Source organism: Microtus pennsylvanicus, chromosome 5 (assembly GCF_037038515.1).
Source record: "Microtus pennsylvanicus isolate mMicPen1 chromosome 5, mMicPen1.hap1, whole genome shotgun sequence".
In the NCBI taxonomy this organism is placed as follows: domain Eukaryota; kingdom Metazoa; phylum Chordata; class Mammalia; order Rodentia; family Cricetidae; genus Microtus; species Microtus pennsylvanicus.
The window spans coordinates 49,717,992-49,743,936 of record NC_134583.1 but is presented as its reverse complement, the minus strand read 5'-3'; the positions used below and the strand labels follow the sequence as shown (position 1 = coordinate 49,743,936).

The 25,945-nt window shown below is 42.6% G+C and overlaps 1 protein-coding gene across 2 annotated transcripts in view; it reads left to right on the top strand.

Moving 5' to 3' along the window:
* The first annotated feature begins 12,610 nt into the window (after positions 1 to 12,610).
* Ric3 (RIC3 acetylcholine receptor chaperone) overlaps positions 12,611 to 25,945 on the top strand; it is a 56,884-nt gene continuing 43,549 nt past the window's right edge. Inside the window, exon 1 of one of the 2 annotated variants that reach the window (XM_075971835.1) lies at positions 12,611 to 12,887. In XM_075971835.1, the coding sequence (XP_075827950.1) occupies positions 12,764 to 12,887 (124 nt within the window). In that variant the 5' untranslated portion in view covers positions 12,611 to 12,763. The remainder of the gene's footprint in view (positions 12,888 to 25,945) is intronic. The other variant, XM_075971836.1, reaches the window with a different exon arrangement.

Below are 25,945 nucleotides of genomic sequence, written 5' to 3'. Positions count from 1 at the left end.
AGATGTGCCTAGCAGCTGTGAGAACAAGCAATGGGAAACCGATACCCACATGTTCAAGGAGAGCAAAGACACAGAATATCATTTTATTTGGTGTGTGTGTGTGTGTGTGTGTACAAGTATTCAACTATGCGTGGCTGCACATTTGAATACAGTTGCACAGGCTTGGGTGTGAATGCACAAATGTGGAGAGCAGAGAGCAACCTTGGCAACCTTGGGTTCCATGCCTTGGGTTTTGTTTGTTTGTTTAGAGACAGATTTAGTCTATACTTGAATTCACCAAGTAGGCTAGGGGAGCTAGCCAGCAAGACCTAAAGATCTGCCTCTCTCTGCCTTCACAGTACTGGGATTAAAGAAAACAGTACCATACCCAGCCAGCCTGGTCTATGCAGTGAGTTCTATGCCAGGCAAAATACAAAGTGTGATCCTGTCTCAAAACAGATGGGAAAAAGAACAGGAAGAAGAGAGGAAGTAGAAACTGGTTGGCTTTTATTTGTTTTCATTTTTACCACAAAGCTTTATTCTCCTGATCTAACTGTTGCGTTTCTTACCACAAATACATGCGATGAACAAGGAGTGCCACCTCACAACAGCCCTTTATGAACATATTCTAAGAAATCCAAATATATTCACGGAAAGGCAAAATAATCTTTATTCCCAAGCTCTGCTTCTTTGAAAGTGAGTTAACCTGACGGTACCAGACACCAGGAGTTGCTAATATATTCAAATTTAATATATCCTATATCTAGATGTATGTTTTATTCTCAAAACATTTGAAAAAATATATTTAAAGATAAAATTAAGGACAGATATTGAGGGAAGGCCTGTCCTTTCCATGTTGCTAAGAAACATCATTTAAACAGCCAGTTACGTATAGCTTGATAAATACTGTCTCTGGCCAACATGGGAACCTGGGTGATCCATCACTCATTGCAAACCTGTTCCCACTTCATTTACTCAACTGTGGTTCTCAGTCGCTGTGTAATGTACATCTAAACTTATTTCCAGCAGATGTGTTTTCAAAGCACTTCATCTATAGAGTCTAGATTCTGTCATCTCCACTCATGCATCTGACAAATATTTATTGGAGCTATATGCCAGGAAGTGTTGTAGCTGTCGGGGAAGCATAAGTAATCAAAAGAGACAAGATCTTGTGATGCTTACACTCTGGAGAGGGTCGGGTAAACCATTGTAACATGAAGGGCCAGGCCTGCTTGTTTGGGTTTTCTGTCCTGCCCGGTACCCCCAGCTGTTTAGCCCCAAAGAAAATCACACAAAGATCTCTGTAAGTTATAAAGCTGATTGGCCCATTGGCTCTAGCCTCTCATTGGCTAACTCTCACATCTTGATTAACCCATTTTTCTGATCTATGTTAGCCATGTGGCTCAGTATCTTTTTCAGTGGAGCAGATCACATCCTGCTGCTTCGGTGGTCTAGGCAGGAGTGGGAGGAATCAACTTCCTCCTTCCCAAAATTCTCCTGTTCTCATTACATCATTTCTACTTCCTGTCTGGTTTTCCTGCCTATATTTCCTGCCTGGCCAATCAGCATTTATTTATAACATGATTGACAGAATACAGACAATTCTCACGCACCAAACCATGAACCCACTTTGTACTGAGGGTGAGAAGGGCAATGGAGGAAAACAATGCAGGGTAGGAAGGTGAGTGTTGTGCTTGCGGGAGTGGGGTGGGTATATGTACACATGTCTGGGCTCGTGTGTGGAGGTCAGAGATCAACCTCAAGCGTCACTCCTTAGGTGCCCCCACTTTTGGTTTGAGACAGGGTCTTTTACTGGCCTGTAACTTTGCCAAGTCAGCTAAGTGGCTCTCAGCAAGCTTCTAGGTATCTGCTCCTCCCTGCCTCCCTCCTCTCCATCACTGGAATTAGGAAGCCAAGATTTGTACATGGATTCTGGGGATGCAAACTCAGATCCTCATGTTTGCAAGGGAGCACCTTGCCCTGGCTGTATTCTTGGTTAGTCCGTGAAGGCCTCACTAAGGAAAGCACTGTTAGAATAGAGCCTTGGAGAGGAGAGACTGAGCTGTGTAGATATTTTGGGACAGAGCATTCCAGGAAGAGGGCACAGCATAGGCTCAGGATGAGTCCTTTCCAGACATGTTTTGAGTGAGGTAGAGAGTGGAGCTGGAAGCAGAGACTGAAAACTCAGAGAGGCGAAGGTGTCCACAGACAGTGCTTAGCTCTAGCAGTGGGATCCAATTCCTCTTTTTCCATTCAAGACCTTAGCGGGCCAAGGGGCCAAGTCGGCATGTGACAGCCCACGGAGGGTGAAGGACAGACACACCATGTAAACAGAGCTTACGTGGGAGTTTTGAGATAAATGGAGTGGGGGAGGGAGGAGAGAAAGAGAAATACAGAAAGAAAGAGGAAGAAGAGGCGAGGAACTCCCTGAGTCTGCAGAAGAGCAGAGGGAAACAGAGAGTGGGAGTAGGTGGAGGTTGTCTCTTAAAGGGACCGTTTGCACCTGTGTACATACATAGGGACTGCTGACTAGTGACTAGCAGCCATAGGGCCCCGGGCTAACCAGTCTTGCCAGGTGACAGGGCCCAGCACAATGACTGAATCCTAACAACCATGGCCTGCCAGTTTCCTGGGGGACAAACATCCTATGTCTCAAGGGCATTGTGTGTCTGTGTGGCCGCTGCTCCTCTGCTTGCACTTCTGTGCCTCAGCCCTTGGCTTGCAGTCTAGAGTCACCTTGGCAGTCCAGATTAGGGTAAGGCAGTCAGCCATTCGATGCCATTGTTGCTGCTGTTGCCTTCTGTATGGTCGCTGTGACAAAATACCCGAACAAGAAACTTTACACAGAAATAGTTTATTTTAACTCATGGTTTAAAGGGGGTACAATCATGACAGGGGAGGCATGGCACCAGGAACGTGAGATGTCTGGTCACATTGCTTCCACAGTCAGGAAGCAGGAAGAAGTGTATGCTGGTGCTCAGCTCACTTTCTCCTTTATATTGGGTCCAGGATCCCAGTCCATGGAAGGATGCCACCCACATTCAGGTGTCTTTTCCCTTCTCTTTGGAAATTCCCTCACATATATTAAGATCAGAGATATGTTTCATAGGTGAGTCTAAATCCAGATGACTTGGCAACAATTACCCATCACACCTTCTTACACAGGGGCAGGAGTTAGGGAACAAATCTGTCCCTTCTTCCTAGGACCCTTGCCACTATCATAAGTGTTTCTGTAGGCTCGAGGAAAACATGCAGAAAACAAGCCTGGATATCAGCTTGCTGAAACCTAGTCCAACCCAACTTTCTCTGAGGCCCACCCCTCCACAAATCATGTGATTTCAAAGCTGTCTTCCCCTCATCACTCCCAAAGCTGTTAAATTCTTGTCTTTGGGCCATCAGAGTGCCCCCAGGTTTTCCTTCAGTCAGACCCCACTTATTTGGAAAAGCTCCTCTGTCTTCTTTGTCCCAACTCTTACTCCAAGTCAGCTTAGGATGAGCCTGAGCCTTGTGTGTGCAGAACCAGAAAATCCTTGGGAGTGCTTCCCCACTGCCTAGGCAAGCCTCTTGCAGTCTGAGAGGGTGGAAGCCTCTGCTGGAAGCTTTTCTAAAAGTGCCAGCTTTTACCTCCTATAATGCTTGACACAACTAAAAGCTATGGGACTGGGAAAATGGCTCAACTGGCAGTGGGCTTTGCTGTGTACGCATGAGGACTGTGTTTGATCCCCCAGAATAGCTTGTGCCTTTCATCCAAGTGCTGGGGAGGTGAAGACGGGAGGCTTCCCAAGGCTTGCTGGCTAACCAGTCTAAACCAAGTCAGTGAGAGCACAGAGAAAGGCTCTGCCTCACAGAATGAGGTAGAGAGTGATAGAGGAAGACACCTGACAGACCTCTGGCCTCCACACACACACGCATGTGCAAAGACACAAACACCATATGATATAAGTGTATAACACACACACACACACACACACCTATAGTGTGCTGTGGAAAACACTAACTGGGAGACATACTACTTCAGTGCACTCTGGACTCTTTGGAGTAGAGGCTGTAGCCAAGCATTGGCTACACAGTCAACCAGGCAGGGCATCTCAAACTATTATGCATGCTGGACCCTAAACTGCATTAGTTTCTTTTCAAATCAGAAGGAAATGAATTTCTAGGGCAAAGATTATGCTGCTTCTTAAATATTAATGTGTTTGTCTTTATATTAGGCATAAAGATATAAATGCAGGCATTAAAAAGTAGTTTAAAAACAGGTACAGTGGTGGACACCTTTAATCCCAGTGCTTGGGAGGAAGAGACAGGCAGATCTCTGTGAGTTTCAGGCAGCCTGGTCTACAGAGTGAGTTCCAGTACAGTCAGGGATATATAGTAAGACCCTGTTTCAAAAAAAGAAAAAAGAAAGACAAAGGAAAAGAAAGAAACAAAAGAAATTTTAAAATGTTTTTTAATGGGGTGAGTATAAAGGTGTCTAAGAGGCCATCCCAGATAAATCCCTGGAGCTAGGCAGATTCTTCCAGAAACTGAACCTGATTGGGTCACTCATGCTGTGTGGTTTGGCTCTCAGATCCTTGTGACCTAACTGCACTAAGTTCCCATAAGTAAACTAGAATGGTATTTAATTGCAACAAGGAGATAGTATAGCTATGGTTTATATGTATGTTTATATATATATATCTTTAACTGGGATGGTAGATTTCAACGTATGTTAGGAAAAAGATGAAAAAGAAGAGTAGAATTAAACTGAATTTTTTTAAAATTAGGTTTTTGTAAAGCTTTATTTAGTATGTTTACAGTATTCTTCCTGCATGTATGCCTGCAGGCCAGAAGAGGGCGCCAGATATCATTACAGAAAGTTTTGAGTCACCATGTGGTTGCTGGGAATTGAACTCAGGTCATCTGGAGGCCTCAGCCAGTACTCTTATCCCCTTGAGCCATCTCTCCAGCCCCTAAACTGACTTTTTATTATTTATTTTTATTTTATGTGCATTGGTGTTTTGCCTGCATGTATGTCTGTGTGAGGGTGTCAGATCTTGGAGTTACAGACAGCTGTTAGCTACCATGTGGGTGCTGAGACTTGAACCAGGGTCCTCTGGAAGAGCAGTTGGTGCTCTTAACTGCTGAGCTGTCTCTATCTTCCCAGCCCCTAAACTGACGTTTTGTGATTCTTTCCAGGCTTTATTTAAGTCCTTGATTCATAGACCCTTCTGGAAACAAGTCAGACATTAAGCAAAGATGAGAACCATGTGAGAACAGCAGCAGCATTTAACGGAGGCAGGCTCCATTCACGTTCAACATCGCGTTGTGTGAAAACTCACTTATCTCTGCACAAAACTTTTAGCTGCTTGAGATGAAGATGAAACTGAACCAAGTTTAACAATGGCCCCAAAAGGGGAGGACTGTGTTGGCTGAGCGGAGGAAGGAGGCGGCAGTCCTATGAGAGGTGCTGGGACTTCAGCACCTGGGTGCTCGGTTCCTGTTCCTGCCACTCTGTGCAAATGCCTTCAGGCTCCCTCCTCCAGGCAAGGCTACTCCACCTGGTGGGGGCAAAAGTTGCCCAGAAAACTCATTATATGTCTCCTTGTGTGGGTTCCACAAAGCCTTCTCCAAGGCAAGAATACAAGTGAGCTGCTCTTTTTGGAGGGTGTGGTAGGAGGGGCGTCAGGAAGGGATAGCGGGAGGGTGTGTTAGGGAAGTAGCTATAGCAGTTGAGATCTAACTAGATCTCAAGTCTTACCGGGATGCTCCAGAAAGACTGTGTGGAACAGCCCTCAAACTCATTCTCTTACGGAGTATGCTCTCTTCTTCATTGAGAGTTAGTCTAAAGGTAACTAGCTTGCTTTCCAGGGCAGAGAAAGGGCTTATGTTGAAAGGCCCAAGAATCTTCTACCCCATAAACCGAAACTGTGTGTAGATGGCTTCAAGGATAGACCACACCCACAATGACTACAACTTCTTCCAACACTAGTTTCCAAAGGGGCGTGGCGCTGTTTCTCCAGCTTAGACAGCAAGCCACTTGCGAGGAGCGAGCTAAGGTCATATGACCACCATGGACCAATCACAGGTCTAGAGGAGCAGGCGGCTGCACCATTAGGAAGGGGGCAGCTCATCTGTTGGAATAGAAAAGCCTCTTCCCCTCACTCTTTTTCCTCATGCTTTTCTGTACCTACATTCGCCCCTCAGGTGCTGAGTTATGAGAAGCGCTGACTTTGCTCTGCCCAGCAGCCAGGGCTCTGGCAGATGCCAACTTGCCTGCTTCTCCGGCTTTCAGCAACTTGATCCCCTTGCAGAAAGAAAATAGTCATTATCAAAAAGCCAATTGTCGTTACGCCTCCTTAGAAAAATTTCCATTAAAGATAAAGCAAATTTTAATTAGATTAAGTATCCAATTACTGTAATTACATTTTTTAAAAATTCACATCAGGAAGACGACCCTTTTTAAAAGGGTTACAGGAATAATTAGCGCATTCATATTAACCAAAATGTATTGGGTAATATTTATACCCAGAAGACAAAGTACATTCTACACATTTCACCTTTGGGGAAGGCTTGCAAATGTTTTGGCAGTGGCATGAATATTTATAGGCAAGAGTGTGCTTCAGCGAGATTATGTGAGGTAGCATTTAAATGCTCACCCATTTTTACCCAGGGGTAAAGTATACAGAAAATGTACTTCGGAGATTATGGATATGCAAAATGTGACTTAAGCAGGGAATTCCTATTAGTTTGCTTAATTAATTGGCGCCAAAGACTATTTCTCCTTATTCGGGGTAGAAAGAAAGTATCTGGCTGCGACTTCTCTTTGGAAGTAGAGTGGTCATTGTCCCCTTGCCCACTGGCCACCAGAAAGCGCCTGTCTTTATATTCCTTACCTTTGCCTACCCTGCCCCATTTGGGAGGAATCTGAGTCTTCTAGCAGCTTTCTTCTCAAAGCTTTTCTTCTCCTTCCTACTTTCTTCCTTTAGGTCTGCCTTTCAGCCGCTGCTACATTTGCCTGTTCTGCTACGCATGCGCGGGTTCCTCAACCCTTGTGGGAGGGAAACCCACAGTTTCCATTGTACAGATGAGAAACTCACCGGTTCTCTAGAGGTTGGATGGCCTCCTGGTGCTCCACTACAGAACTGGTCTCCTATGAACCGCTGAACCTGAACCACTGGTCAGGAAGCGCTCCCTGAAGCCCGGTGAGGCAGACTAGACTGGAGTCTGTGAACAGAGAGCCTATTTAAGGATATCTGTTTTCTTCTTTCTCGACTCTTCCCAGGTTTTCTTCTTGCTGAGTTCTCTCATATCTTATTATTACATGGCAACTGAAACCCCTCCTCCTCCTCCAGACTTCCCACGAGAGTTCTCTGGCCTCTTCCATCCTATGTGCACCTGCTTTCCAGGGAGGCCTCACATTTAGGAAACAAAGAAATAGCTGTCACTTTAATCCAGTCACTTCACAGTTACTTATGAGTAAATACCCTAGAATTAGATTTCCCACAGCCTTTCTGCCTGTAAAAACTCCGCAAGCAGCCTTACGTTTAACATAACGTTTTAACTTCAGCATTGATATGAAGGACCTGGAGCAGCTGCTGATCACCAAGGTCACCCCTTTTTGAGGTCCTCATGACCAGGGTCACCAACAAGAAATGCCCATCTTCCACTGAGGACTTAAGTTGTTCCTTTGGTCTAATAACGGAAGATCTCTGAGCTCCCCCTCCTCTCTCCTGCCCACTTCTACTCTTCTAGAATGAGTCTCTTGGAGGCTTCCAGGCTCGAGGGATGCTGTGGGGAAGCCAAAGCCAGCCGAGAATGTGCCCGTAGAAAGATGCTGTTTGTTTCCAGGGCGAGAACAAGCAATCCATAATTATCTGTGATCCCAGGTTGTCCGTATGCCTTCTTTGCCAAGCTGGAACGATTCCCTCCCCTCTAAAATCCTTTCCAGAAGCTTTTCCTCTGTTAATGGCCTGAATATATCCTTTTTGCCGGGAGTTCTGCTGCACTGGGAACACACTCCCTTGATCTGCTGTCCCTACACCATGCCTTTAATGTGTGCCAGAATTCACTTCTGCTTCGTTCTTCTACATTGGCTCCACCGCCGAGTACTTGGTGTGTGGTCCTCGTGTCCGCTCCAGGCCTGGCCTTTGCTCTAATATTGATCCCTCTTGCTTCTAGATTTCCCACCATTCTTTTTCTGACATTTCCCGATAAACACACAAATGTTTGTTTCTTCCCTTAAAAAAAGAACGTGCCTAGCCAGATTTGGTAGCACATATCTGTAATCCAGCGCTTAGGAGATAGAAACAGGAGGATTTAAAGTTCAAGTACAGCCTCAACTATGTGGCAAGTTCTAGGCTAGCCTGGGCTACGTAAGACCCTGTCTTTGAAAAATAAAGAATGAATACAGGGCTTCCTCAGCCTTCGGACACCCCAAATCACCACTGTACGCACTTCACCTCTTTCCATGCACACGGTGCACAGAACAGACTTGGTTCGCCAGCCCTATTTCCCTGTCATTTACTTTGTATTTCACTCATAGCCTTCAGACTTGTGATCTTTGGTCTCCAGTACTGTATTTAAAAACTTGCTTTGAGATAAGACCTGCATTTTTTCTAGAGGATTTTAATATAGTATTCTTCCGGATCCAAGATGGCCCCTGCGCAGGCCCCTTCCAGGGCCTCACTTCATCCGGCTGCAATACTGAATGTGGACCCAGTTAGGTGTTGTGGACTCTAACGTGGTGTCTTCACTTTTCACTAGGCGACTTCCCTGGTCTAATGTGACCATGGTCTCTGTCCATTCACAGTGACAATGACTGCTGTTCATTTGTCTTCACGTGGTCCTCCATCCCCTAACTACTATAGCATTTCATCTCTCATCCTCCCCTGGAACGAGTCTTCCTTTGTCCCACCAGCTCCCAAATAATAACATGGAAACTTATTAATTATGAAAGCTCAGCCTATAGCTTAGACTTATTCCTCACTAGCTCTTGTAAGGTAAATTGATCCATTTATTTTAATTTACATTCTGCTGCACGGTCATTACCTCATCCCTCTGTACTGCTGACGCTGCTTCCTCTGCGTCTGTCAGCTCCACCTTCTTCCCAGAGTTCTCTCTCTACCCGGAAGCCCCACCTACACCTCCTGCCTAGCCATTAGCCATTCAGCTTCTTATTACACCAATCACAGTCATACATTTTCACACAGTGTACAAATATCCCGTAACCCCCACCTTTGTGCCCCCTCTCCTTCTTTCTGTACTTTGCTTAACTATCTTGTTCTAGGGGATCCTTTGCACTTTTTTCCTAAACAATATATATTTGTCTTCCCATGGCTCAAAGCCTAGGAATGTAGTAGGTATACAACTCAGCCCTTCTCGATGCTTTCATATACCTGCTTCTTTATAAACAAACAAACAAACCATTGCCACTGCCACTAACAATAACAAAAATATAGTGCCAGGGGCTGGAGAGCCTATTAAGAGAGCAAAGGGCTTTGTCTTACAAATATGAAAAAACTATGCTCATTTCTAGAACCAGATAAAAATGAAAACAAACAAACAGGCGCAGTGGTATATGCTTTTCGGCCCAGTGCTGGTGGGTGGAAGTAGGTGCTTCTCTAAGGCTTGCTGGCTAGTTCGCCTACCTGGACTTAGTGACCTCCAAGGCCAGTGGGAGACTCTACCTTAAAATAAAATGGATGGTGTTCCTGTGATACTTGAAATATCCTGAGGTTGTCTTCTTGATCTCTACATGAATTTGATTATATACACATACATGCATGCACACCTGTATACACACACACACACACACACACACACACACACACACACACTTCTCCTTAAAAGAACTTATGAAGTTTTTTGTTTTTCATAGTTGTTTGTTTTATCTCTATACATATTACCTTCCAATCTTCTAACTCTCATTCAAGAGTTTAACATCTAGGTCATTATCTTCATCTTCCCATTTCAGTCCACACATAGGAACGTCAACATAGCATTGTTAATTAGATTTCTGTTGTTACCTCTTTACTTTCCATGAACACTTTTTCTAATGTCTTCTCCCAGACTTAATTTACTACTGATTATATTACCAATTGATGTCAACTTACACATCTCTTCAAAGGTGAGCATGTGTTCTAGATATTGCTATGTGGGTATTTCATGGAACATCAACATCAAAACATGAATTCATGATCTTCTTACCAACTTTATTGTATTCCTGTTATGAATTTTTTGTCATATAGAATCAAAGCCGACCCAGACATACAAACCAAAGTTTGGGAGATTATTCCAGATTATCTCTTGGTGGTCACATTCCCTCAGTAATAGCTTCCTAGCCTACACCTGTTGTCCATGAGTTCAGAGCTTCTCTGGTCCTGCCTCTATAGAGAGTAAAGCCAGTAGTACTAGGGAAAGTATTCCCAGGTTAAATCACAGATTCCAATCCATAGCAGGTAGTTGTCTGTAAGTTTCTTAAGCTTGTTGTGCCTTGTCTTTCTCATCTCTCAGATGTCATATAATATTGCTTACTTCTATAGCCACTAGGACAATCAACTGAGTTATGTTTGCTGGTTAGATTTTTTGTCAACTTGATACCAAGCAGAGTCACCTGGGAGGAAGGAACCTCAGTTAAGGAATTGCCTCCATCAAATTCTCTTGTGGGTGTATGTCTGTGAGGGCATTTTCTTGATTGCTGGCTGATGTAAGAGGGCCCAGCCTACTGTGGGTGGTGCCATCCCTGGGCAATTATTTCAGAACAGTAGCTGAGTGAGTCATAGGAATAAGCCAGCACTCCTATGGTCTCTGCTTCAGTTCCTGCCTTGACTTCCCTTGATGATGGACTAAACAGTAACCCAAATAAGCTGAATCCTAGCCCTGATTGATTCTAGTCATGGAGTTTACCACAACAACAGGAAAGTAACTGGGCAATATGTGTGACCCCGAGAACAGTGTAAATACTTCACAGCTTTTAGCGGTGTGGATGACATAAATACGGGTGCCAGCAGGGACAAACATCTGTAGGAAAGAAATCTGAAGAATAGTTACTTTTTGTTTGTTTTGTTTTGAGACGGGGTCTCTCTATTATATAGCACTGGCTCTCCTAGAATCACTGTATAGACCAGGTTGGCTGTAGCTCACAGAGCTCCACTGGGCTCTACCTCCCAAGTGCTGGGATTAAAGGTGTGTGCTACCATGCCTGGCTTGGACATCTACTTCTTAACTAGACCCTCAACCAGTCCTTTTTTATTCAGCTGCACACCACACCCTGGCCTTCGAAGATAACCCGTGCTTCTAATTACTAGAATTTATAGGTTCTTGGGAGCAAATTAGTTTGCTTCATATAGGCTTTCCTTTTGTAGCAATTAACTTTTTGTGCTGTACACCTTCACTATCCAGTTGGTAGGTGGCTGGTGGGTCCTTAAAATGTGACTGGCTAGTGCTACTCAATCTGAAACAATATTTTGGATATATCAGTTTAAATAAGACTTACTTAAATTAATTTCACATATTTATTTTAAGTCATTTAATATGGCTAATAGGAATTCTGAATTGTGTTTCAACTGGATGGTGTTGTGTACCTTACACAGTTTTGACCCTTCTCATCCTGTTTTCTAGCATTCTCTTTAGTCTTGAAGGCTTATCCCCCTTTTCATTTTGGGACGCGTCTCGGGGAAAACAAAGATAAATGCACGTGTTACACCCTCCATGTTTAACTGGAAGCTCTCCCTGTACTTTCCAGGACCTATTTCTGAGATCTAGAGTCTCAACACTTTATGACTGCACATCCAGCTAAAATAAGCTCTGAACACGGCCGGAAGCTTGAGGCAGGAGCTTCCTGCCTTAATTTTCTTTGCTTGCTGTTTTTGGAATGCACTCCTAATCCCTCTCAACTGTCTGACCATTAAATAAAGAGTTCAAATTTGACCCCAGCAGAGCCTTTCCTGGCTCCTCTTTGCAGCTGAGCTGAGTATGGAGTCCATAATTTGCTTAGATGCCTACCTGTTTCCCAGTGGAACCCATTTGATTCATTACGCCCTGCGATGCTAACTTCAGAGTTTAATGTATACTTTAAAACTAAAAGAACATTGACTAAAGGAAGAGAGACAGGTGGCATAGAGCCAAGGTTTTGTGACATGAAGACGCTGGCTACGTTTTATAAGGACAGTTGTTCTAAGCTGTTTCTTCTGATGAGTTTTTGACAGGTGATGATGACATCAGGTATCTTCCAGGAATAGGAAACAGGATGAACAAAAGTCCCCTCGAAACAAGAAAATTGGTAGCAAATGTGTCCTCTAGTTTCCAAAGTGTTGGTAAGACTAGATCATGCAGGCCCTTAAGGTCAGATAAAGAAATATGCTGTCGTTCTGAAGGTCATGGTAGGTTCTGTAAGGCTTTGAGCTATGGCGAGAGCTCAGTAGTCCGTTTTGGTTTTATTGCCTTTGGTTGTAGATGAGTTGTGGATGTGCATGAATGGAAGCTGGGAAAGAGAGTTCCTCCTGCAAATGAGGCAAGGGTTTAGAGGTGAACAGGGATAGAAAGGAACGCAAAATCGCTAGAGGTCTAGACTCTGGGATGGCCGTGCCTTGGTGACGCAGAGCTGGACGCAGAGCGAACTGAAGGACATTAGGGTAGCTTACGGTTGCCACGCACCACACTGCCCTAGGGTACACGGCGTAGGCGTAGCGGAGGGTCTTGTCCCTCGCGCGCCGCCGTCTGCGCAGCCCGCGGGTCGGTCGTGAACCGGCTTGCGTGCTGCGGTTCCGGTTCCGGTTTTGACTCCTGGGCCCCGCGGTACGCAGCCATGGCGTACTCCACGGTGCAGAGAGTGGCGCTGGCCTCGGGTCTCGTCCTAGCCGTATCGCTGCTGCTGCCCAAGGCCTTCTTGTCCCGCGGGAAGCGCCCGGAGCCGCCGGCGGATCCCGAAGGTGAGCGCCGGGGATGCTCGCGGGCGGTCTCGGCCTCCCAGGCCCACACCATTCCCCTCAGTGGCTGGCTGTCGTCTCGTCACCCGTGCCTGAACAGAGTCAGTAGGAATCTTAGTCGGTAGTGGAGTTTCACCTTTGTTTTGGGTGCTCACTGGTTCAGCCGTTTGCTGTCTCTCATAGTACGACCTGATCTGGTGTTGGTGGTCCGCACCTGTGATGCTGCCTTTCCAGAGGGCCACTGTAAGTTCAAGGCCAGCCTAGCCTGCTTAATGAATTCCAGGCCAGCAGGGCTACATAGTAAGACCTCGTCTCAAAACAACAAAAACATCAAAAATTTTGTTCAATAATTTAAACCATGTTTTGTTCCTGAGGTAGAGATAAGCAAGTTACTCTACTTCTCATGCCTGTTAATTCTCGTGGATTTTTGGTTTTGTTTTGTTTTGTTTTTTTTGGCATGAGTGTGATGCTTCAAAATCAGCCCCCTTGACTACTACATTCTGAAAGTTTTACAGAATCTGTAAATGCATGGTCCTGAATGCTGGGAGAAGGGACTGGAACAATTCGCTATTGTTGGCCAAGTTCTGCTGGTAACTTTGTCTTGTGAATAATCCTGTACTGCCATCCTTGAGCCTTGGGAACTGTCTGTGAACGGTCCCTCTGATTTCAGCTTGTTGAATGCTGGACAGCTCCCTTTGAACCGTAATCCTCTTTGAATTTGTGCTTATTGGCTGTCCTTCCATCCTCCGGAGCATTAGAGATTAAAAATACTACGAATGCAAAGCACCATGCTCCAGGGGCTGAAGGCAGGTTGAGCACATTATTCTGCCTGCAGAATGTGTTTGATGAGCTGTGCTTGTAAAGCTGCCGTTCCCCCTCCTTTTCTGTCATTACAAAATTCAAAACGTTTTGCTCATTTTTTTTCCTATTGGTGTTTTTTTGTCTTGAAGAGTGACGATCTTCAAGATCATCTTTAAACTCTGTGATAATCCTGAACCGTGGAGAGTTGTAAAACCCCCTTTCCCCAGCTGAACTAGCTAAAGAAGTACTATGGAATGTGAGTGGAAGACACTTCTGCTTATCAGTGTGTGGGGTATAGAGTTCATTGTAGATGTGACTGCCTTCCTTAAAAACCCAGGTACTGAGATCAGTGTTCCCATCTTGACATTTTTGCCCTTTCTATTTTCTTCATTCCTGAAATGCTATTCTCTTGCTTCCTTCTCATCATTTAAGTGTCTTCTGAGATGTATCCTCTGTAGACTTTGCCTGATGACCCCAGGTAAAGAAACGCTTCCCTGAGGACCACTTTAAAGGCAGTCTTGACCGACAGTTTTGATACATTGAAGGCGTAAGTCACAAACAATGCCACACCAGTTTGGAATTATGATTAATAGGGTGGTATTTATTTAAAGGGGAAAAAACTTACAGATCACTGTCAGCCCTCTGCGTAACCAGGAAGGAAGTCAAGTCACCGGCGGAGCAGGAAGTGAAGAGAGAGAGGAGAGGGAAGTGGCCGCTTTTTTAAAGGGAGAGAGACCACGCCCCAAGGGGCTGGTATCTCAGCGGCAATAGGCTGGAGGAGTGGGAGGACCTCCCGTAACACCTCCCCCTTTTGTTTAAATAAGAGAGTTCTAAACCTACTATGAAATTATATACAATAAGTACAAATATCCTATTCTAACTAGCTTAGGTCTTGTATAATAAATAACTTGGCCAAGTCATGAGAGAAAGGTAACTACATCTATATAGTCTTCAACCCCATCAAAGATCTGAGAAGGGAAATAATGTTACTTGGTTAATTAGGAAGTTCAATAAAACAACTTCCAAAACATGCAACAAATCACAGAGACAACTAGCTACCTAGGCAATCACCCAAAGTCACATTAGCAGCGTTGAAGCAACCAACTTTGGCTAAGGCCTAACATAACTGACACACCATTTTCAAAGGCAAGCAACTTTTCAAAACTATCTTACCCTGTCTTGGCAGGATAAGACAGCCCTGTTTTATCCATTGATGCACGCTCTGTATCTTTGTCAGTGGTTGAGGTATGGGCATTTCTTTGCCCCAAGGCCAGTTCTGCCAAAAGGAAAGGCTCCAGGTGGAGTGTCTTTGGCGCTCAACATTCTCTCGGGAATAGAGTGGTGTTGCCAGGAGCAATTGTGTCTCACTACCACAAAACTCTGAGTTAGATTAAAGGCCATTTTCTACAGCTCTTTGAAGAAGTTGAAGATTATCTATCTATACTGAGTATAATCTCTATATATATAAAGAACCTGATTAGTCTGATTATAAATGACAAACTTAGATGACTATTTATCTATATAATTCTCAATATCTATCTAACTTAAAGACTAAGACAATAAACAACTGTGAAACAAATGAGGACAATGACCTCCAAATATAAACAATGTACAAATATACATTGCAATATGGTAAATATATATCAATGCACAAACATTATATAAGTATCTTAATCAGAGGTAGAAATGTACATTGCAATATGGTAAATGTATACAATATATATATATCAATACAATATATGTCAATACATAAAAATGTTTTAAACAGACATAGAAACATGCATGCATACAATAGTCAATATAATTTAACTTTGTTTCAATATACAAGAATTGATACCAATATATTTGTCTAAAAGCAGTAACTCACAATTATAAATCTATAATCCCATCATCCCTCTTTTTTTTTTTTTTTTTTTCAAAATGATCCCTGAGCTTATAAAATTCCTCCCCCAACCCTCAATCGTATACTAATTATAATCAACCCCTAAATGATGTCCCTAAACCCAAGGGCAAACTTTACTGGGAGAGGGGACGTCGTCCTCTAGAATTACTTCCAGCTGTCATGGGGGCGACGTTCTTTCTGGGGGATCCTGTGAAAGTAAAATGATGGTTAAATTTCAAGATCAATGTCTTTTAAAATTGCCAATAGTCTCTGAGTATTTTGTGCAGGTCTGGCCAAAATGTTGTATAAGATGTGCACCATTTCAGCTAACCAAGTTGGAACTGTCTTGTGCAGCTGGTACCCAAAGCAGGTCTTGTTGTAGCGCTATCAGTATCATGACGTCATATCAACCAGGTGGAGTTGTTGTTATGGGGCCCCATCTTCTTCCTGGAAACTTCAAATGTCACTTCAGGAAAAACTCATTGTTCATTATGAGAAACTTAAGCATTAATCATATAGACATATATATATATATTCAATGAAAGACATGATAGATATATTCAATGAAAAGTATGATAGATATGAAGAAAAGCAAAGATGTTTTCTAAACTCATATTTCTTTCTGTCCCACATCATGGCTCTTGACATGAGACAGAAACTCCAGAAACTCTGGGTTTTTCTCTTACTAACAGGCTTGGAATTGGAGAGGGACTGAGCCAGAGTCCAACTTCAAAACCAGCTTTATAAATTTAGAAATATGGTTTAATATTACTTACACAACCCATTCAGTTTTCTTGATATTTCCTATCGGGCAGGTATTTTTCCATCTGTCAGTATCCAAACATCCAGGGTCCCTTGAATTTCTCAAAGATGAGTGTTTTCCTGTGGAGATAAGAACAGAACCCTGCCCCCATTCTATATGTTTTTCTTACCACCTGTATGAATATCATCATTATGGATGAGTTGTCATTTCTCCTTTCCAAGAGGTTTCTCTTCTTCAAATCGAAACTTTATTAATTTTGATGGTATCCACAATTTTTCTTCTCCTGTGGAAACAAGAGCAAAACCCCTTCCCCAACGTAGCACATCTCCTGGCTTCCACTGAGAGGTCAGCACATCTTTGAAATAAATCGGTTGATTTAGTTCAGCAGACTTTTCCATTATCCAATGTCTCTCTGCTGCTGTCGTTCCTTTCTCATTAGCGTTAAGAAAATTCAAGGTTAATAAAGCATTATGTAATCTATTTCTGGGGGTATTTTCGGTCCCTTTCTGTTTGTTCAGCATATCCTTTATAGTACGATTTGATCTTTCTATAACTGCCTGACCTGTAGGATTATTTGGTATACCTGTAATGTGTTTTATATTATAATAATCAAAAAAGCGTTTCATTTTCTTAGATACATATGCTGGACCATTATCTGTCTTTATTTGCGCAGGTATACCCATGATGGCCATAACTTCCAATAAATGTGTGATTACTGAATCAGCCTTTTCTGAGCTCAGGGCAGTAGCCCATTGAAAACCTGAATACGTGTCTATGGTGTGGTGTACATATTTTAATTTACCAAATTCTATAAAGTGGAACACATCCATCTGCCAGATTTCATTTCTCTTAGTGCCCTTTGGGTTACTCCCTGCAGGCAACGGTGTTTGATTATAGAAAGAACAAGTAGGACATCTCTTTATAATGTCCTTAGCTTGTTGCCAAGTAATGGAAAATTCTTTCTTTAGGCCTTTACTATTGACATGATGCTTCTTATGAAATTCTGAGGCCTGCAACACACTTCCAATCAATAATTGATCAATCTCAGCGTTGCCTTGGGCTAGAGGACCAGGCAGACCTGTATGGGACCGGATGTGTGTTATGTACATCGGACAAAGCCTGTTCCTGATTATGTCTTGTACCTGGATAAACAATGAAGTCAACTCTGTGTCATCTGGTATAAATTCAGCGGTTTCAATATGCAAGATAACTCTTTCTGCATATTGTGAATCTGTAACTATATTAAGAGGTTCTTTAAAATCCCTTAGCACCATAAGAATGGCATATAATTCTGCCTTCTGGACAGAATTATAAGGGCTTTGTTCCACCTTACTCAATTCATCTGACTTGTAACCTGCTTTCCCTGATTTATTTGCATCAGTATAGAACGTACGGGCTCCAGTTATTGGAGCATCACGTACAATTCTAGGAAGAATCCAAGAAGTTCTTTTTATGAGGTTAAGTCTACCACTTTTGGGATAGTTGCTATTAATTTCTCCCAAAAAATTAGCACAAGCTCTTTGCCACGGTTCATTGTCTTCCCATAACTTTCTTATTTCTTCAGTAGTAAAAGGCACTATAATTTCTGCTGGGTCTATACCTGCTAGTTGACGAAGTCTCAGCTTACCTTTTATAATTAATTCAGAGACTTTTTCCACATAAGTTTTTAATTTTTTACTTGGTTTATTAGGTATAAATATCCACTCTAAAATAATATCTTCCCTCTGCATTAGAATCCCTGTAGGAGAAATTCTGGAAGGCAATATGACTAGGATGCAGCTAAGATTTGGGTTCACCCTATCCACATGTGCCTCCTGTAATTTTTCCTCAATCATTGTCAGTTCCTTTTCTGCTTCAGCTGTCAGTTTTCTTGGACTATTCAAATCTTTATCACCATCTAAGGTTTTGTTTAAATGAACTATTAGATCAGGTGTTATCCCAACAGCTGGTCGTAGACTGGAAATGTCTCCTAACAATCTTTGGAAGTCATTAAGAGTCTTTAACCGGTCTCTCCTAATTTGTGCCTTTTGCGTTTTAATTTTCTCTAACCCTATTCTGTAACCTAGGTAATTAATAGAATTTCCTCTTTGAATCTTTTCAGGGGCAATTTGTAATCCCCACCTAGGCAAGACTTTCTTTACTTCTTCAAACATCCTTTCTAAAGTATCTTTATTTGAATCAGATAACAAGATGTCATCCATGTAATGATAAATAATGGACTTGGGGAATTGTTTACGAATTATTTCCAATGGCTTACTTACAAAATATTGGCACAGTGTAGGACTATTGAGCATACCCTGTGGGAGGACAGTCCATTGATATCTCCTATTGGGCTGAGAATTATTATAAGTAGGCACTGTGAAGGCAAATTTTTCTCTATCCTTTTCTTGTAACGGTATAGTGAAAAAACAATCTTTCAAATCAATAACTATAAGAGGCCATCCTTTTGGTAACAGAGAAGGCAAAGGAATTCCAGATTGTAGTGAGCCCATAGGTTGAATTACTTTGTTGACAGCTCTTAGATCTGTCACCATTCTCCATTTACCAGATTTCTTTTTTACAACAAACACAGGAGAATTCCAAGGGCTGGTTGATTCTTCAATGTGGTGAGCATCTAGTTGCTCCTGCACCAGCTGTTCCAATGCCTGTAGTTTATCTTCAGCTAGAGGCCACTGTTTGATCCATATTGGCTTCTCAGTTAGCCATTTTAAAGGTAGGGCTGTTGGTACCTCTAAAGGTTTGGTATTTGCTGTATGTTCTTGGACAGCCTGAATGGCTAGTGACCTTTTTCCATAATACCTCATCATATACTTCCCAGAATTATGAGTTCCTGGAACTACAGGAATGTTAATCTGGGTATTCCATTGCTGTAGCAGGTCACGGCCCCATAAATTTATGGCAATATTGGCTATATATGGCCTTAGTCTTCCTATTTGCCCTTCGGGCCCTATGCATTCAACCCATCTTGTGCTTTGTTTTACACGAGATAGGGTTCCAATTCCCAGGAACTGAACATCTACCTCTTGAAGAGGCCAATTCGGATGCCAAGATTCTGGGGTAATGATACTTACATCCGCACCTGTGTCTAATAAGCCTTCAATAAAAGTGCCATTTATACAGACTCTTAGCTTTGGTCTTTGATCATTAATAGAAGTCTGCCAAAATATACGTTTACTCTGTCCAACTGGGTTTTTTGACTCATCCTCCACATGGATTTCATCATTTAGACCAGTATTACTTTTTACAGCAGAAATTGGAGCTTTTAATTTTCTTGGTGAGGCACGTTCTCCACTGTGACTGGGAATGACTGGGCCACTGTTGGCTTGGGGGCCTGCGAGAGGCCCCTCAAGGAGTTTCCCGACGGTATCGGGTTGCCTTGTTTGTCTGTTGTTGACCTGCATTCATTGGACCAATGTCGGCCTTTACCGCATCTCCTACATATACCTGAAGGCCTAGGTCTCCTATCTTTGTCATTCCCAGAGGAGATAATATTCCTAGAAATTCTGTGCCTGCAATCCCTTTTCAGATGTCCTAATTTACCACAATTAAAACACCTGGCAGTTTGATGTCTCCTCATTGCTGTGGAAATCGCTTCTCCTACCCAAGATTCATCGTTATAGCTAAACGTCTCAACATTCATCGTATGCTGAATCCATTCATCCATAGGTGCTGATCTAGACTTTAAAGGCCCAATTATCTTTTTGCATTCTATGTTTGCATTCTCAAAAGCTAGAGATTCAAGAAGTATTCGTCTAGCTTCTGGGTCTGTTACCCCTATGTCCAGAGCCTTAATTAATCTTTGCAAAAAGTCAATAAAGGGTTCTCTCTGTCCCTGCCTAATTCTGGTATATGATTCAACCCTTTTTGCTGGATCTTGTATCCTATTCCAAGCATTTAAAGCTGCTTGGTGACATAGACACAGTACTTCATCATCATAAAGAGCTTGGACCTGTGGATCAGCATATTCTCCTGCACCAAGAATTTGGTCTTGGGAAACCTCAATACCTTTTGCTCTTCCTTGCTGTTCCATATGTTTGGATTCTTCTCTGAAATAAATTCCAAACATCAAGGAAGGTCCATTATCTAAAACTGCAGACACTAACTGATGGAAATCATGGGGGGTAGCTCTAGCATTAGAAGCCCAAGTCCTTATCATTTCCTTTACGTATGCAGAGTGCAAGCCAAAATTAACAATAGCTTGCTTAATTTCTTTTAGATCATTCATTGCTATTGGCGTCCATCTAGCTTCTCTGACTCCCTTTGAGCCTTTAGAAGTTGACGCTTTGTCAGAATTAAGTATAGGGTATGCTGCTAAAACCTTTGGTAAGCCAGTTCTAATAGCTGGTGTTGGCATTGTATCCTGTCCTTGTGCCTTATTACTCTGTTCACCAGCTCCAATCATTTCTTCAATCATTTCAAGTCTTTTTATTATTGTCTCTTTTGAATCCTTAATCTCCTGACCTGCATGAGTTTCTAGTAAAGATTGTATGGTTCTTAGGAGTGCCATGATCTTCCTAAATGATAGAATATGCAAAAGAATACTGAAACCTAGTAACCAGTAAATTAAGTTATCCCCATAGTCATATAAACCTTGCATGATATAACCCATTGTATTGGTAACCAGAACAGTAAAATTCGCGTTGGAAACGGGAACTGCCATATTACCTATTATCCAGCAGGTGGCGCCGTTGCCAAGTCTCGACGAAAACACGGTCCTGTTTCAGAGTCCGCCTAGTATTTGTTAAAAACTGGAAAATGTAAGTTGCTCAACAAAGTAAATGTAATTAAATCAATTCCAGAGATGGAACCAGAAACCAGAATCCAGGGGTAGAGAAGAGCAACCTGGAAGCCGCTTATGCCTCCACGTGACAGAGTCACCCTGAGGGGTTGTAGCTTTCAGCAACCGCGTGCTCTAGTTCGCGCCACTTAAGAGCTGTGCTTGCAAGGGAGATTTAAAAACGACTCAGAAAAGAGCAAACCAGGCGGGCAGAGACTACGCGGGCCTGTGGAGTTTAAATCCACAGGCAGCGGCTGAGGAAGCAAAGGCTCCCGCCAAGCTGAACAAGCACCCGCCAAGCCGAACTTGCGGCCGCCAAGCCGAACTTCCGGCCGCCAAGCCGAACTCGCGGCTGCGAGCCGGGAGAGGTTCTAAAACCAAACGTTGGGCGCCAAATGAAGGCGTAAGTCACAAACAATGCCACACCAGTTTGGAATTATGATTAATAGGGTGGTATTTATTTAAAGGGGAAAAAACTTACAGATCACTGTCAGCCCTCTGCGTAACCAGGAAGGAAGTCAAGTCACCGGCGGAGCAGGAAGTGAAGAGAGAGAGGAGAGGGAAGTGGCCGCTTTTTTAAAGGGAGAGAGACCACGCCCCAAGGGGCTGGTATCTCAGCGGCAATAGGCTGGAGGAGTGGGAGGACCTCCCGTAACAATACATCCTATCATATGTTGTGCACACAATGTGCGGATGTTCACCTCATTCCAAGGAACACGAGTGAAATCCCTGCTCAGGGAACTCCTGGTTTAGTAGGTCTAAGTAGACGAAGACAGATGAGTGTCAGTTCCTGGTATTCATCCGGTCTACACTGGGGACAGTGGAGATGTGCATAGACAACAGTCTCTTATTAGAACTTAACAAAGGTTTTATGGAGGTGTTTCTTTCTCCCCGCCCCAAGATCCAATACATGTACCATGCAATTTGTCTTTTTAAGCACATGAGTCAATTTTTTTTTGCATATTCACAGTTGTGTAACCATCACCCCAACAAGTTTTAGAACATTTCTTTGCCCCCACCAAGGTAATCTGTTTTAGCTTGTCATTCTCTCCTCATTTCCCCATCTGTAGTCAAGTGCAACCAGTCATCTTTTTCTGCCTCTCAAGAATTACCTGTGCTCTTCCTAAATGGCTTTCTGGTTTGGTTTCGTTTGGTTTGGTTTTTCAGGACAGGGTTTCACTGTGTATCCTTGGGTGTCCTGGAACATGCTCTGTCGACCAGGCTGGCCTCACTCACAGAGATCCGCCTGCCTTTGCCTCTGAGTGCTGGGATTAAAGGTGTGCACCATCGTCATTTGGCCTGACTGGCTTTTTAAAACTAGCATAATGTTTCAAGGTTCATTTATCTTCTAGTATGGTGCTTCGTTTCTTTTAAAGGCTGAATGCTAGTCTGTTGTGTTGATGGGTCACATTTTACTGATCTCTTTGTTAGTTAAGAGCATTTGAGGTTTTTGGCTTTTTGTTTGTTTGTTGCCGTTCAGCTCTTAGGAATAATGCTACCATTTGTTTAAAGATTTCTGTGTGGACTGATGGTGATTGGAATTAAGAGTGTGACTTCCTAGTCTTACAGTTATATTCTACTTTTCGAGATTCTGCCAGACAGTTAACAAAGCAGCTCTACCACTTTACAGGCCTACTAGCAGCATTCAATGGTTCTGATTCCACTGCATCTTGCAAACTGTAGGGACAAAGTTGAAATGATCGTAGCCATCTTGGGTTGTGACCACCATGATTGCTCTTGAGTAATCCTGTGAACTTCCTTTAGAGTGGTGTGTCAGACTGTATGAGCAGAGCCTAGTGCGCTGTGATGTGCCTGCCATTTTTGGGTTTAGCTTAAGACAAACATGGTGTGTTCTTGGGTTTGGAGAAACCATGTGTACCTCTGGTGACAAAAGCATCCTTCTTCTGATCCAGATAATGGAAAGTCACCAGTCTTTTTGCTGTCTTGACCGTTATACTTCCGTCAGTAAGTCCCAGATAAAGGACACTGTGGTACTGGGTCTATCTACCTTTTTTAGTCTCATGGCACTTTGCAGCTGGTGTCGCATTCATTGCATGCCCTTCTGATTACAGCTGCCCTAATGAGTCGGAAGTGGCATCTTCTTGTGGTTGTATTTGTATCTCTCTGTCTCTCTGGTGGTTGATGACATTGAGGAACTTTGTGTGTGTATGTGTGTGTGTTTGCTTTTTGCATATCTTCTGTAAATAGATAGCTACCAAGTCTTTTATCTTTTAAGAGCCGGGGAGCCCGTCATTCTGTTGTTGAGTTGTATATGTTTCTCTGTACTCCATTTACTATTCCATTATCTTCTCCCATCCAGTGTGTTGTGCTCACTTTATTCAAAAAAGGAAAGCTTTAATTTTGATGAATTTCAGGGTTTTTTTGTTGCTTTTAGTGTCAGATATGTCTAAGACAAATAAATCATTTTCTTATCTGACAATATATTCCAATGTTTGCAAGTTCTATTATTTATGCCCCTGCATTTACATCTTTGCGCCTTTGAATTCTTTTTTGGTGTATGATAGGAGGCAAGAATTCGACGCCATATGGGGTGTATAGTTGTTTCAGCACCGTTTATTGAAAAGACTGCACTTTCTCATTGAATTGTTTTTGGCACCCTGTAAAACTCAGTCAGCTATAAACACAAGTTCATACCTACATTTTAATTCAGTAGGCTATACATTGCCCCTTTGAAACTATGAAGTTACAACCCCCTAGGTTTTTCTTTTGCAAGATTAAGGTATAAGATTTTCTGGGTCTTGTGACCAGCATTTCAGTGTTAATTTTATGACCATTTCATTAATTCCTGAAAGAAAACAACAACAACAAAGAGCCAAAAAGTAGCTGGGACTTTGCTAGGTTGTGTTGAGTCAGTTTTCAGAATATTGCTCTCTCTCCAATGCAAAGCTTTCCATCTGTGAACACAGGATTTCTGTCTATCCAGATCTTTTTCTTTCAAAGAACTTTTTTTTTCAGCATTAAACCTTTATTTTGTTTAATGTACCCCTATTTTCTTTTAAATGCTATATTGTGAATATTTTGAGATTGTTCCTTGTTAGACGGTACATACATGATGCTTATGTATCAAGCCTGTGTCTTGCCACTTGCTGAACTTGTTTCTTAGCTTTTTGAACATAATCATGTTGTTTTCAAATGAGAGGGTTTTACTTTTCATTCTAATCTTATATCCCCTTTGTTTCTTTTTCTTGCTTAACTAGACTAGCTGGAGTCCCTAGTACTGTGTAGAATAGATGTGATAAAAGCCAATATTCTGTCTTGTTTCTGATCTCAAGAAGAAATTTCTGTACCATTAAATATAGTGTGGTAGGGGTGATGTAGTTTCAGACCGAGGAAATTTCCTTCTGTTCATAGCTTGTTAGATGTTTTTGATCATGGGTTGGATATTAGATTTTACCAAGTGCTTTTTTTCTGTCAAGATGATTATGTGGTTTGCTTTTAATTCCATTGATATGGTATTTACATTAATTGGCTTTTAGATATTAAACCAACCTGGCATTCTTTGGCTGAAATGGAGAGACAACTCTAAAGTGTGTGTGTGTGTGTGTGTGTGTGTGTGTGTGTGTGTGTGTGTTTCCTTTAAGAAAAACTGTTGAGGACTAGGATCTGACTTGAGGTTCCCCTGAGGCCCTGATGTATGGAGAGAACTATAGCTCCTTCTCTAAACCAGGAATATGCTTGGCAGAACCCTTAATAACATGGGGCAGGGCCTTGGGTGAGCTGTGGTTTGGGATCCTGAGAACCCAGCTTGTCTCCCCAAGGGGCTATGGTTGTCTGTCCCAAGGCCCTTAGCTCCCTCACCCACTCTCCATATAATGTAGTTGGAAATGACTGAACACAGGCTACATTAGAAGAGGCTTCTAGAATTGCAAATAGCAGTCTGCTCCTGAGACAATCATATCCTTTTATTCCTTTTTTAAAATTATGAACTGAGTTTGCTGTTGGTTTTTGGCAGTCTCTCTGCTGACTTTGCTGCAGTGTATGAAACTCCAGGCTGTTTTACTTCCTTTAACAGTTATCTAGATTTGTCCATTTTGTACTGTTCATGTGGCATTTTGGAACCAAATATGGGCCTTTTTGTTTTCTCTGTTGCATTTTTCCTGTCTAAATTTGTCCTGGCACTTCAGCTTCTTGGAATTCTTTACAAGGAATTAATTGTGGAATTCTTGTCTTTATCATTAATCTCATTATATTGATAAAAAAAACTTGGTTAAAAATGTTTCAAGCACAACAAGCAAAGGCAGAATATGCAGTGTCTGTTCCCCTCCCACCGCCCCTGCTTCAGCCTTGGCTGTGGTCAGTGTGCCTTTGTGCTGGAGCCTTTATTTTTAAAATGTATCACTTTTTAGCAATTATTCTTAAGATAACAGAAACATTTTTGTGTAAAGGATTTCGTGTATTTGTTAGTCTTTGGATTGCTTTGGTTCATCCTCCTCTACCTGCTTGCTCCCTCTCCTTTCAGTTTGTTCTCTATGCAGAAACTATAATGATTTTGTTCAAGCCAGTCTTAGTGTTTCTAATGCTGAGAAGAGACACCATGACCACGGCAAATCTTATAAAGGAAAATATTTAATTGGGGTGGCTCGCTTACAGTTTCAGAAGTTCAGTCTATTATCATGGCAGGGAGCATGGCCGTGAGCAGACAGACATGGTGCTGGAGAAGTAGCTGAGAGTCCTACATCTTACAGTCAACAGGAATTCAACTGAGACTCTGGGCAGTATCCTGAGCATAGAAAAACCTCAAAACCCCACAGTGACATACAAGGTTATACCCACTCCAACAAAGCCATACCTCCACCCCCTATGAGCTTATGGGGACC